At 34.3% G+C, this 14,147-nt stretch overlaps 3 protein-coding genes across 3 annotated transcripts; 1 reads left to right on the top strand and 2 right to left on the bottom strand.

The window, feature by feature from the left end:
- Positions 1–1,318: 1,318 nt before the first annotated feature.
- Positions 1,319–2,557, top strand: LOC123295700 (uvrABC system protein B). Its single transcript, XM_044877129.1, has one exon. It carries the CDS (start codon positions 1,319–1,321, stop codon positions 2,555–2,557), a length of 1,239 nt encoding a protein of 412 aa, XP_044733064.1.
- Positions 2,558–2,560: 3 nt separating this feature from the next.
- LOC123295691 (proton/glutamate-aspartate symporter-like) lies at positions 2,561–3,749 on the bottom strand. The gene is made up of 3 exons (XM_044877117.1): positions 3,698–3,749; positions 3,168–3,392; positions 2,561–2,907 (listed from the first exon to the last, which is right to left on the bottom strand). Exons 1-3 carry the CDS (start codon positions 3,747–3,749, stop codon positions 2,561–2,563), a joined length of 624 nt encoding a protein of 207 aa, XP_044733052.1.
- Positions 3,750–4,558: 809 nt separating this feature from the next.
- Positions 4,559–5,761, bottom strand: LOC123295680 (dihydrolipoyllysine-residue succinyltransferase component of 2-oxoglutarate dehydrogenase complex). Its single transcript, XM_044877105.1, has one exon. The coding sequence runs from the start codon at positions 5,759–5,761 to the stop codon at positions 4,559–4,561; it is 1,203 nt and encodes a 400-aa protein (XP_044733040.1).
- Positions 5,762–14,147: the final 8,386 nt, after the last annotated feature.

Here is a 14,147-nt window from a genome sequence, read left to right as displayed (position 1 = left end):
TTAATAGCTGATTCTTTAAATTCAGCTGGGTATATCTTTGGCTTTTTATCTTTCATGTTTATCCTTCTTGTTAATATTGTCTATTATTAACTGTCCGGAAAACTATAGCCACATCACTTTTAGCTTCAGAAACTTGCTGCTTTTATGTTTATTTTTCTGGATTCCCGCCTACGCGGGAATGACATAAATGATCGGTGCAGTAGAGTCGACGCTACGCCTCTACTCGCAATGACGATAGGTTTTAAGCACCGACAGCAGCTGAATCTTTCTTCGGCTGTCCTTTTAGCAACTTATCTAATCTTTTCTCTTTGTCAAGATCGTATAAATCATCACAGCCGCCAATATGCATACCATCTATAAATATCTGCGGGAATGTTAGTCTATCAGGATTATTTAACTTCTTTCTTAATACTGCTACGTTTGGATCTTGAGAGTTTTGAACTTCGATTTCTTCATAAGCAAGGGTGTAAATAATAATAGCGTGTAATATAGCTTTATTCATAATGTTGTACTCTTTTATTTAATTTTAATATATTATCTTAAACTATAATTATTAAAGCAAGAAAAAAGCGATGAGTAACTTTTTTATTATATCAGATTATAAACCAGCGGGTGATCAGCCAAAAGCAATTGATGAAATTATCAAAGGCTTAAACAATAAAAAACGTTCTCAGATGCTGCTTGGTATTACAGGCTCAGATAAAACCTTTACTATGGCAAATATCATAGAAAGAACCAACCGACCGACGCTTATTATGGCACATAATAAAACACTAGCTGCACAAATTTATTCCGAAATGAAATCGATTTTTCCCAAAAATGCAGTTGAATATTTTGTCTCATATTATGATTATTACCAACCAGAAGCTTATATCCCGAAAACCGATGTTTTTATAGAAAAAGACTCCTCAATTAACGAGCAGATTGACTTAATGAGGCACTCAGCTACAAGATCGTTATAAGAGCGACGTGATGTTATAGTTGTGTCCTCTGTTTCTTGCATTTAAGGTCTTGGTTCGCCGGATTTATACTATCAAATGACAGTCAATTTAGAGCCTGGTAAAAGCTACCCTCGTGATAAGCTACTTAATGATTTAGTGAATTTACAATATGAGCGTATGATATTGGTTTTGAACGTGGTTGCTTTCGGGTTAAGGGGGATAATGTTGATGTTTTTCCATCACACTATAGCGATAAGGCTTGGCGTTTGTCATTTTTCGGTAACGAACTTGAGTATATTCACGAATTCGATCCGCTAACCGGTGAAAAGCTTGCTAAACTTGATAAAGCTATAATATATGGTAATTCTCATTTCGTAATGCCAAAAGAAACAGTAAATAAAGCAATATCGGAAATTGAAGAGGAATTGCAAAAACGTATTGCATTCTTAAAATCGCAAGACAAATTACTGGAAACACAAAGGATCAATCAACGCACTCAATACGATCTTGAAATGCTAACCGAAACAGGCAGCTGTAAAGGTGTAGAAAATTACTCCCGCTTTTTCACAGGTCGTAAAGCTGGAGAGCCACCACCCACTTTATTTGAATATCTCCCAAAAGATGCTTTATTATTTGTTGATGAAAGCCACGTATCCGTACCGCAAATTAGAGCTATGTATAACAGTGATAGAGCAAGGAAAGAAGTGCTGGTAGAGCATGGATTTCGTCTACCGTCAGCTCTTGATAACAGACCGCTAAAATTTGAAGAATGGGATAATTTTAGACCACAAACTGTTTTCGTATCAGCAACGCCATCAATTTTTGAACTAAATGAAACCGGCGGCGAAGTTGTAGAGCTAATAATTAGACCTACGGGGCCGCTTGATCCAGAATGTATTATTAAGCCTGCTACTAATCAGGTTGAGGATTTAGTAGGCGAAATCCAAAGCACGATTGCCAAAGGTTTCCGTGTGTTAGTTACAACTCTTACCAAAAAAATGGCAGAAGATTTAACTAATTATTTGCAGGAACTTAGATATAAAACCTCTTATTTGCATTCTAACGTTCATACATTAGAGCGTATCGAAATATTAAGGGATTTAAGGCAAGGAATAATCGATATTCTAGTCGGAATTAACTTGCTGCGTGAGGGTTTAGACATTCCCGAATGCGGTTTAGTTGCCATACTTGATGCTGATAAAGAAGGGTTTTTGCGTTCGGAAGTATCGCTGATACAAACGATCGGTAGAGCTGCAAGAAATAGCGAGGGAAGAGTTATTCTCTATGCCGATAAAATGACTAAGTCTATCGACAAAGCTATTAGCGAAACGATGCGTAGACGGACGATTCAGCAAGAACATAACGAAAAATACGGCATAATTCCAAAAACCATCAACCGCACTATTCATGTTTTAGCAGAGCTTGAGCAAGTAGATAGTAAGCTTGATAAAAAACAAACGCATAATTTATTTGAAAATCCAGCTAAGCTAAAAGCTCATATTGATAAACTAACAAAAGAAAAGCTTAAAGCTGCAAGCAACCTTGAATTTGAACAAGCAGCAAAGCTTCGTGATCAACTAAAAACTTTAGAAAAGGCAGCATTAGAATTGAGCTAAATTTTACGATAAGTAAACCTCTTTATCTAATGTCCCTTTGCTATTATCGACAAGCATAGTAATTGTTGCATCACCTGTTATATTAATGGTAGTGCGTAACATATCAAGAATTCTATCTATTCCGGTAATAATTGCTATACCCTCAATCGGTAATTGTACTGATGAAAGTACCATAAGCAGCATGATTAACGAAGCTCCTGGAATACCAGCACCGCCAATTGAGCCAAGGGTTGAGGTTAAGATAATCACTAAATAATCATGCGGAGCAAGCGTTACGCCCATCATTTGAGCAAAAAAGATAGTAGTAAGCGATAAATTTATAGCAAACCCATCCATATTAATGGAAGCACCTATCGGCAATACAAACGAGGTACTAGACTCTGAAATCCCAAGTTTCTCACGACAAACTTGCATAGTAGTTGAAAGAGTTGCTTTGCTACTTGAGGTAGAAAAAGCAAGTATCTGATACTCAAAGCTTTTCTTATAAAAAGGTATAGGGGATACACGACAAAATATATATATATAAGCAAACCGAATACTAGATATTGGAATGTCATCGCCACAACAACCGCTATAACAAGCTTTGAAAGGCTTATCATTACTTCTATACCTTGCGTGCCTATAATCCAAGTTGTTAAAGCAAAATCACCATAAGGTGATAATTGAATAACAAATGATATCATTTTTAGTACTAATTTCGACATTAAATGTACTAAATCAGTAATAGGTTCAGCTGTTGCTTTCATTTTATTTAAGGTAATCCCAACAAAGACGGCTAAAAATACTACTTGCAAGACATCACCATTTGCAAAAGCACCGACAGCATTATCAGGTACTATATTTACAAAGAAATCTATTATATTAAGGGATGTTCTCTAAACCTTGCCAGAGCCAGAAGGACAAAAATCTATATGCATGCCTACGCCAGGTTTCAATATTGCAGCAACAGCAAGACCAAAAACCGTAGCAAAAAAAGTAGTTCCTAAAAAGGCTACTACCGCTTTCATGCCTACCCTGCCAAGTGCAGAAGTATCATTCATACTAGTAATGCCTGAAACCAAGCTAAAGAAAATTAGTGGTGTAATGATCATATGTCACCGACTGGCTTAATATAATCAACATATTGCGGTAGGTAAATACCGAATATAATACCGAAGATTAGACCTAAGGTAACTTTTTGCCATAATTTCATTTTTTACTCCACGTATACTTACTTTATTTTTCGATTTAAATTATTCAATCGTAGGTTTACTTAATATTTTGATTAATCCATTCTAAGTATTTTTGAAGACCGCAGTCAATATTTATTTTTATTATTTGTGGTAATTCATAATTATGAACTTCAAGGATTTTATTTTCAATCTTTTTATAATTGGAAGATTTTGCTTTAATTATAATTCTATTTACTTTTTCAAAGTTTACTTTTCTTTCCCATTTAAAGTAACTTTTCACATCATCAATTTGTATGCAAGCAGCAAGATCTAGCTCTAATAATAGATAGGCTATTTTTTCAGCAATTTGTAAATCATTAGTTGTGGTCAAAACTAAGCAAAACTCTTGCACGCTTAGACCTCAACAAAGCAATTAGGTGTTTCGAATAGTTTTATATTAGTAACAAAGAATTTTTGACTTTCAAAAAGCTTAGGGAAAATCTCATTTTTAAATGCAGAGCAATATTTTCTGCCGTCGGATTATTCTTTAAATAATATACTTTCTGACCTGTGTGACTTTCTATTTTCTGTCCGATTTCTTTATCATCCTGATGCAAGATTAGGCTATGGTCAAAATTTTCATCAACCCAGCCTTTAGCTAAATCTTTAATCAAGCCAAAATCCACTACCATACCAAGTTCATCAGTATTTTTTGCTGCTATAGTTATTTCGAGAACATAACGATGACCGTGCAGATATTGACATTTATTTTTATGACCGATAATTCTATGCCCTGCATCGAACTCAATACGACGAGTACATTATATCATTATTTATCATTATTATCTTATTACAAATTTAAGAATAGTTTCTCTGGATTTTCAATCAGCTCTTTAATTTTCACTAAGAATGAAACAGCTTCCTTTCCATCAATTATGCGGTGATCGTATGATAGAGCTATATACATCATCGGACGTATTTCAATTTTACCATCTATAGCCACTACTCTTTCCTCAGTTTTATGTAGTACTAAAATACCAGATTGAGGCGGATTAATAATAGGAGTAGATAAAAGCGAACCATATACACCACCGTTAGAAATGGAGAATGTACCGCCTGATAAATCAGCCATAGAAAGCTTACCATCTCTTGCTTTTTTAGCAAGCCCCCCTATCGTCTTTTCAATATCGGCAAATCCCATTTTATCTGCATCTCTAACCACCGGTACAACAAGACCTTGCTCAGTTCCAACAGCTACACCTATATCGTAATAATTTTTATATACTAAATCATCACCATCTATCTCAGCATTTACTGACGGAATAAGCTTTAACGCTTCGATAGTTGCTCTAACAAAGAATGACATAAAGCCAAGCTTTACGCCGTGCTTTTTCTCAAACTCATCTTTATACTTACCACGCAGTGCTATCACTTTTGACATATCAATTTCATTAAAGGTAGTCAAAATAGCAGCTGTATTTTGCGAGTCTTTTAAACGCTGTGCAATGGTATTACGCAAACGTGACATACGCACACGCTCTACTCTTTCTTCACTAGTTTTAGCTGAAGAAGTGGTAGGAGTAGTGGCAGGAATAGGAGCGTTCATAGTCTCTAAAACATCGCCTTTGGTAATTCTACCATCTTTGCCTGTTCCTTTTATATTATTTGGATCAAGCTTATTTTCAGCAACTAATTTCTGCACAGATGGAGCAAGGGTATTATTAGCAACTGCTGGCTTTTCTGGTACTTTTTCTGGAACAGGCTGGGAAGCTGTTTGAGGTTTTGCTGCTTCGTTACTATTTGTTGCTACAGCTTCCCCCTCATTTATATCGCCTATTTCTTCACCAACTGCAACATTTGCTCCGTCAGCTTTTGTTATTTTTCCTATAGTACCATTACATGGAGAATTAACTTCTAATGTTACTTTCTCAGTTTCAATTTCTAATAATAATTCATCGGTTTTAACAGCATCGCCCTCTTTCTTATACCATTTGGCAATAGTAGCTTCTGTTACCGATTCACCGTGAGACGCCACTATAATTTTAACACCCATATTTGTTTCCTTATTTTTATCCTAAATTATTATATAGTTTATGACTTTGGTACGTGGCTTCAATGTCGTCATTGCGAGTGACTGCAAGGAACGTGGCAATCTCAGGACTTTTTTACTAGATTGCTTCGTCAATTACTTCGTAATTTCCTCGCAATGACGGTAAAACTGATACACACTGGTATCGCCACGGAATGACACCAAATTTCAAAGCTATCTCTTAATTTAACACTTTTTTTAGTATTTCTTCTTGTTGCTTATTATGTGCTTGTAATGAGCCAACTGCTGGAGAGGCTGATTCTTCTCTACCTATATGTTTGAATTCATTATTAATTCCTGCTTCTTTTCAAGCATTATTTAGGTGAGAGGTTATATATCTCCAAGCTCCCATATTCATTGGCTCTTCCTGACACCAAATAAATTCACTTGCTTTATTATATTTTTTTAACAGCTCTACTACAATATTTTTTTTAAACGGGTATAATTGTTCAAGCCTAATAATTGCTATATTACTATTACTGCCACGCATTTCGAATAAATCATAATATACCTTACCACTGCATAAAATTACTTTAGTAACATTGCTTGCTTCCAGTTTATTTACTTCATCTAAAACAGGCGAAAAAGTAGTATTATTATCTAATGCATCAAGTTTAGAAACCACCTTCTTATGACGCAACAAGGACTTCGGCGACATCACGATCAATGGTTTTCTAACATTATCAATTATTTGACGACGAAGCAGATGGAAAATTGAAGCAGGAGTAGTAGGATATGTAATATACATATTATCCTCTGCTGCTAGCTGCAAGAATCTTTCAAGCCTTGCTGAACTATGTTCCGGTCTTTGACCCTCAAAGCCATGCGGTAGTAAAACTACTAGCCCACTCATGCGAAGCCATTTTGTTTCACTGCTTGAAATGAACTGATCGAAAATAATCTGAGCTCCGTTAGCAAAATCACCAAATTGAGCTTCCCATAAAACTAGATTTTTGGGGTTTGCGAGCGAATAACCATACTCAAAACCAAGCACAGCATATTCAGATAAATTACTATCTGCTACTTCATATGTTGCTTGCTCTTTGGACAAATTATTTAGAGGTATATAAGTAGTATCATCAACTTGACTGTGTAACACCGAATGACGATGCGAGAAAGTACCACGTCCTGAATCTTGTCCTGTTAATCTTATATTAGTACCGGATGTAAGCAGGCTTGCAAAAGCCAACTGCTCAGCTGTTGCCCAGTCAATAGGCTGATCTGCTGTGAAAGCAGCTTTTCGAGCATCAAATAATTTAACCAATTTTGGATTAACGGCAAAATTTTTCGGCATTTCGCATAGCTTAGTCCCTAGATTTTGCAAAGTCTTTTTATCTACCCCAGTTACTGCCGCTTGTGTACGAGTGCGGGTAATACCTTGCCATAAGCCACCTAAAAAATGAGCTTCTTGCTTATAATTCTTAGTCTGCTCATATTCCTTATCTAACTTTGCTTTAAACTGTTCTTGTAATTTAGCAAAATAATTATTATCGATTACACCACCTTTCACTAGCTCATTTGCATAAATATTTCCAGGCGTTAGCTTACTCTTGATGATGTTATACATTTTACCTTGTGTATACATCGGCTCATCACCCTCATTATGCCCATATTTTCGGTAGCAAATGATTTCCACAATAACATCTTTATCAAATTTTTGCCTATATTCCACCGCAATATTTGTGGCTTTCAATACTGCTTCTATATCATCACCATTAACATGCAAAATCGGTGCTGCTATTATTTTTGCAAATTCTGTAGAATATCTGCTGGCTCTGGTATCTGCTGCATTCGCTGTAAAACCTAGTTGGTTGTTAATTACGAAATGTAGCACTCCGCCAATATTATAAGCAGCTAGTGGTGACATAGATAAACTTTCTGCCACAACTCCTTGACCACAAAAAGCAGCATTACCATGGACTAAAATAGCTTTAACTTTACTGCGTTTAGTGTCTTTAAGTATGTCCTGCTGTGCTCTTACTTTACCTGCAACTATCGGGTTTACTGCTTCTAAATGTGATGGGTTATCAGCAAGCGATAAATGTATTTTCTTATTATCTATACTTCTATCAGATGAATAGCCTAAATGGTATTTTACATCACCTGAAACATTTAAATCATCAGGAAAAACGCTTCCGCTTATAAAGCCTGCAATAACGGCTCTGTAAGGTTTACCGACTACTTTAGTTAGCGTGTTTAATCTTCCACGATGAGCCATCCCTATGACGATCTCTTCCACACCTTGATGCAAAGATAAATCAATAGCCTTATTCATAGCAACTATGGAAGCATCGCCGCCCTCTACTGAAAAACGCTTAGCCCCTGGGAATTTTATATGTAGATATTGCTCAAATCCTTCTACTTCTAATAAGTCATTTAGGATATTTTTCTTTTCTTCAGAGGAAAATGAAATGACACCTGATTCTAATTTAGAATATAACCAATTTTGTTCTTCCGCATTTTCTACCTGCTCAAATTCAACTCCAATAGAACCTGCATAAGTTTTATCAAGAAAATTAACCAACTCACCTAAGCTATACGTTTTTTCTAAAAATTTATGTTCTATTACTTTACTAAGCTGATCGTTTGTAAAACCAAAATTCTCTATATTAAGTTTTAAATCCTCTTTAGTTTTAGTAACTTCAAGCCCTAGAGGGTCTAGCTTTGCAAGATAATAGGCATATTTACGATAATTTTTTATCATCGCACCGACATTAAAATTATTTGGGATGGATGTAGGATTTTCTGAAGTTTAGGACTCTTCTGCGGCAACGGCTTTTAAAATTATTTTAGCAGTACTTTTATTAAGAAGCTGATTACTATCCTTAACTGAGCTAAAAAACTCTTGCCAAGTTTGATCAACTGAAGCAGGATTTTCTAAATATTGTTTATATAATTCTTCAATAAAAACAGCGTTTCCACCGAATAAAAAACCTGTCTTTTTTAAATTTTTTTCCATATTATTTTTATGATAATTTAATTTTTTAACGTCATTGCGAGGAGATGTTCTATGTCATTTCCACATAGGCATCGTTGCGTGAATACTAAGTCGTCATTGCGAGCAAATGAAATGAGCGTAGCAATCCAGAAAAAATAATAAAAAATGCTATAAGTTAGCATTTTTTTTACTAAATTGCTTCGTCAATTACCTCGTAATTTCCTCGCAATGACGGAAAAACTAATCCACGCAACAATACCGCCACGGCATGACACCTCATTTATTACAAATACTTCTCTTCCAAGTACTTAATAAACACTTCAGGATTTATATTCTCCTCACCGCTAGCACTTTTTAGCAAATCAGGCAAATTTTTTAGTGAACCGAAATTTCTGAAATTTTTATTCAAATAATTATTTAAGTTACTAAAGTCACCTTTTAAAATATCATCTTTTACGTTTTTGTTTATCTCTTTTACTTTCTTCATTACCATTGATGCAATAATTGCCCCGTTTGTGTAAGCTGGAAAGTAACCGAACCATCCGCTAGACCAATGAATATCTTGCAAACATCCTTCACTAAAACTTCTAGGTTTTATTCCTAAATATTCCTGCATCTTACTATCCCAAAAATTTGGCAATTCATCAAGATTTAATTCACCGCTAATAAGCAATTCTTCTATTTCAAAACGCAATATTACATGCATTGGGTAAGTTACCTCATCAGCGTTAACTCTGATAAAATCGGGCTCAACTTTCGTAATTGCCCTATATAAATTATCTGCCGAATATTCTTCCGACTTAACGTTAAATTCATCACGAAGTAATTTTGCTAAAAACTCCGTAAACTCTCTTGACCTACCTACTTGCATCTCCATAAATAAAGACTGACTTTCGTGAAAAGCCATGCCTTTAGCACGTCCGACCGGCTGCCCCTTGTACATTTCTGGTAAGTTCTGCTCATAAAAAGCATGTCCAGTTTCGTGAATAATCCCCATTAAGCCGCTTATGAAATTATCTTTATCATATCTGGTAGTTAAGCGTATATCATTTGGTGTTCCACCGCAAAAAGGATGAGTAGATTCATCAAGCCGCCCTCTGCTCCCATCAAACTGCATAATTTCCATTATACGCTTGCCGATATTTTTTTGTATTTCAGGGCTTAATTCAGTACTTTTTACCAGTTCTTTTTGACTTTTCTGCTTTTCTAAAACCTTACCAATAAGCTCAGAAAGATTTTCTTTAACATATGAAAAAACTTTTTTAATCTCGCTGCTTGTTCTACTTGGATCATACATATCAATTAATGCATCGTAAGGACTGCAATTAAATACACCTGCACGTACTTTAGCAACTTCTCTTGTATAATCTAAAACTTTCTGCAAATGAGGCTTAAATAAATTATAATCATTATTCTTTCTTGCTTTTCGCCAAACAAGTTCAGATTTAGTAGTTGCAGCTACTAATCTCTTTTGTAGCTCCTCATCGATACAATTTGTATCTAATATCTTCCGCTCAATTTCTCTTATATTAGCATTCTGCCATTCATCAAGATTTTTTGCCTCTTCCTTTGCTCTGCTAACCAACTCTTTAAGTAACGGAGATTTAACCAGAGAATGAACTAGCAAAGTTAAAGATACCATCTCGTTTGTCCTACTTTCCCCCGATCCAATAGGCATATTTACCGCTATATCCCAATATAATATGCTTAAGATATTTTCAAAATTTGAGATGGTTGAAAGTTCATTTTCTAGTTTTTTGTAATTGTTCATATATTCCTTGTTTTTTGTCATTGCGAGCGAATGAAATGAGCACGGCAATCTCATGAAGCAATAAAAAAATTCCTGAGATTGCTTCGTCAAATTACTTTGTAATTCTCCTCGCAATGACGTTTGTCACGAACGCAGAAGTTCCTTAGCCGCCTTTAAGCTTGCCTCAGTAATTGTTTTGCCTGAAATCATGCGGGCAAGTTCTTGCTGTCTTTCGCCTAAATTTAAAGCTTTTACTGTTACCTTTGTTTCTTTTTCTAATTGCATTTTCTCAATTTTTATATGCAAATCTGCTTTTCCCGCTACTTGAGGCTGGTGCGTTATAACTATCACTTGCGTAGCTGAGCTAAGCTTTTTGAGCCTTTCACCAACTTTATCTGCAACCTCACCGCCAATTCCCACATCTATTTCATCGAATATAATAGCAGGTTTAACTATTTTATTAAATAAGGAAGTTTTTAAAGCAAGCATAAATCTTGATAATTCACCGCCCGAAGCGATTTTATTAATTGCCTCTGGAGACATCCCCGGGTTGGTGGAAGCTTTAAAAACTATATCATCTATGCCATATGCTGCCGCTTCTTTTCTTTCTGCTATATTAACACGAAAAGTAGCTTTTTCCATTTTTAATTGCTTTAATTCATAGTGCAGCACCTCTTCTAAACGCTTTGCTGCCGCAAGACGTTTGCCCGATAAATCCTTACCAAGCTTATAATATTCTGTATTTAATTTTGCTTCTTGCACTTGCAATTCTGCTTGATTTGCTATTTTCCCTTTCAAGCTATTTAGCTGATTTAAAGATTCCTCTAAAAATGTCTTGAGTGCGGCAGCAGAAACATTATATTTCCGACTAATTGCTTTTATTGCAAATAATCTTTCTTCTATTTCTTCAAGGTTATAATCTAACTTGTTAAAATTTTCTAGAAGATTCGATAAATTTTGTCTTGCCTCTTCTAAATTATTATAAGCTTCTTCGAGATTTGTAGAAATATTTACGAATTCTTCATTTTGGCTTTGCTTTGCTAATAGCTTTTCCGCTTTACTAATTGAGTTATTTACTTCAGGATTATTAACTTGCTCAAGAATATCTTTGATTAGCTGCAAATCCCTATCTTTATTTTGCAAATCTTTTCGTATATTTGTTAGCTGCTCTTCTTCACCTATTTGAACATTAAGCTTAGTCTGCTCTTCGGTTACGAAGTTTAAATAATCAATTTCTTGTTCTATAGAATTTTGTTTAAGTGCTATTTCGGCTATTTCATTACGGATATTCTGCCAGGCTTGATAACACTTGACAAGCTGCATACGAAGTTCTAAAAGATCTCCAAAATTATCTAAAATATCACGCTGCGTATTGATTTCTAAAAGGGAAATATTATTGTTTTGTCCGTGAAGTTCAAATAAATAAGTAGCTAATTGTTGCATAATAGCTTTATTAACTACTTGATTATTGATAAAGAAATATTTGCGTCCCTCTGCTTTTTGGACGCATTTTATAAACAGTGATTCTTCTAATTCAATGAAATTTTGAGTTAGGAAATTTTTTATTTCATCATTTAATGAAAAGACTATATTAACGGCTGCATAATCTTTTCTATGCTTTATTATACCGGCACTTGAAGTTTTATAGCCTAAGCAAAATAAAATAGCATCAAGTAAAATAGACTTACCGGCACCGGTTTCGCCGGTAATAACGCATAAACCATTAATAAATTCGATTTCTAACTCGTCTATCAGGATAAAGTTTCTAACTGAAAGACTATGAAACATAGTCTACTCTATGAATTTCAAAAATTGGCTTCGTCGTCCTACAAGTACTCCGGTACTCACGTATTAATATACGCTCCGTTCTTCGTCTTGTGGATTCCTTGTTCTTTTCGAAATTGATCTTCGTATACATACTATTTATTTACCAATATTGTATCCTTTAATTAATTTATAAGCATAGCTATACCATTTACTATCTGGATAGTTATGACCAAGAACCGAAGCATATTTCATTGCCTCATCCGGTAATCCAAGCATCATATAGCTTTCTGTCAAACGATATAAAGCTTCTACGCAATGAGAGGTAGTTTGATAATTTTCGACTACTTCTTCAAATCGATTACTTGCTGCCATTGGATTCTTTTTCTTTAAATAGAATCTACCAATTGTTAACTCTTTACCAGCTAAATGATCATTTACTAAATCAATTTTTAAACATGAATCAATAGCATATTTAGTATTTGGGAATTTTGTAATTAGATCTTCAAAACTATCTTTAGCCAAGAAAGTTCTAGATTGATCATGATTCACATCAGAAATTAGCATATAATATGAAAGAGCTTTAAGGTAATATGCATAAGCAATATCAACATTTGCAGGATGTAGATTAATGAAAATATCGAGTACATCAACTGCCTCTTCATATTGAGCAGCAAGGAATAATGAGTATGCCTGCATCAACTCTGCTTGCGGCGTAAATTCATTACCCGGATGCTGATAAAATATTTTTCCAAATTCTTCAGCAGCATTTTTGTACTTCTTTTTCTCAAGCAGAGTAACACCCTCATTATAAAGAGTAGAAATAGGAGTAACTAAATCATCGTTACTTTTTTTGCTTTTACATCCGTTTAGAATTAGCCCTAGGCATTAAAGGGCACTTAATATTTTTGCTAATTTAATAAGAACTTAAATTCAGTTAATACCTAAATATACATATAGGTTTAAAGGATTTCAAGAATTCAATTTCAAAATTTTGTAAACTTATATATTTTTGCTAGGTTTTGTGTGTTTTTGATAAGGGTTTTTATTATTTTAATAGAAACTAGAATTTATAATGTTTGAGCTTTTAAATCTTAAAAAAAGAAAAAGTACCCATAAGAGCAAATCTTATGAGTACTTTATCTTTAGAACTTAAATGTTAACAATTACGAAGTAACGCTGGTGGTACCACAATTAGCATTACCAGTACTACCTGATACCATAGATACAATGTCTGGAGCTTTAAATAATATTATAATTGCCGCAACTATAACTAAAGCTACTTCCCATTGTAGTTTTCCTCTAAGTGTTTGAATACCTAGCACGATTATACCAACAACGGCAATACCTCTTGCTGTATTACCTCTAAATATTAAAATTACATTACATAATGCCGCTCCTACTGGATCACCAACGCTACCTGTAGCTAAACTATCCATGGACATTGTTATAATAGCTAAACCAAGTAGCATAAATAATAGACGTAGCGACATGTTGTAATCAATTAAGTCTTCATTTAATTTACGCAAATTCTTATTTTTTACCTCAATTATGATTAGTTAATTTAAAGATTAATGTATATTCTATTTACATATAAATCAACCTATAAATATATGTAATTTAGATTAATATACCAAAATATTGCAAAAATACTTGTTTTAAGTAACATTATAATCACATATTATGGTCTATAGTCTATGACTAACTACCAAATATATATACAAAAGTAAATAAAAATAACCATACTATATCAACAAAATGCCAATACCATGCTGCAAATTCAAATCCTAAATGCCCATTATTTTTAATAGCAAAGTCACCTCTTCTCGCCCTGAAATAGCATACTATTAAAAATATAGTACCTATAATTACATGTGCACCATGAAAGCCAGTTGCTA

This window comes from Chrysoperla carnea, chromosome 1, assembly GCF_905475395.1.
Source record: "Chrysoperla carnea chromosome 1, inChrCarn1.1, whole genome shotgun sequence".
Classification (NCBI taxonomy): Eukaryota; Metazoa; Arthropoda; class Insecta; order Neuroptera; family Chrysopidae; genus Chrysoperla; species Chrysoperla carnea.
This window is presented reverse-complemented; position numbering and strand designations above follow the sequence as displayed.

Bases quoted from the DNA above. Each gene is read 5' to 3' on its own strand.
- LOC123295700 (XM_044877129.1), top strand. From the start codon at position 1,319: ATGCCAAAAGAAACAGTAAATAAAGCAATATCGGAAATTGAAGAGGAA.
- LOC123295691 (XM_044877117.1), bottom strand. From the start codon at position 3,749: ATGAAATTATGGCAAAAAGTTACCTTAGGTCTAATCTTCGGTATTATA. The intron at 3,393-3,697 runs GTATTTACCTAC...TTGTAAATATAG, and splicing joins AATCTTCGGTATTATATTCG to TACCTGATAATGCTGTCGGT. The intron at 2,908-3,167 runs GTATAGAAGTAA...TATTGCCGATAG, and splicing joins TTGGATTATAGGCACGCAAG to GTGCTTCCATTAATATGGAT.
- LOC123295680 (XM_044877105.1), bottom strand. From the start codon at position 5,761: ATGGGTGTTAAAATTATAGTGGCGTCTCACGGTGAATCGGTAACAGAA.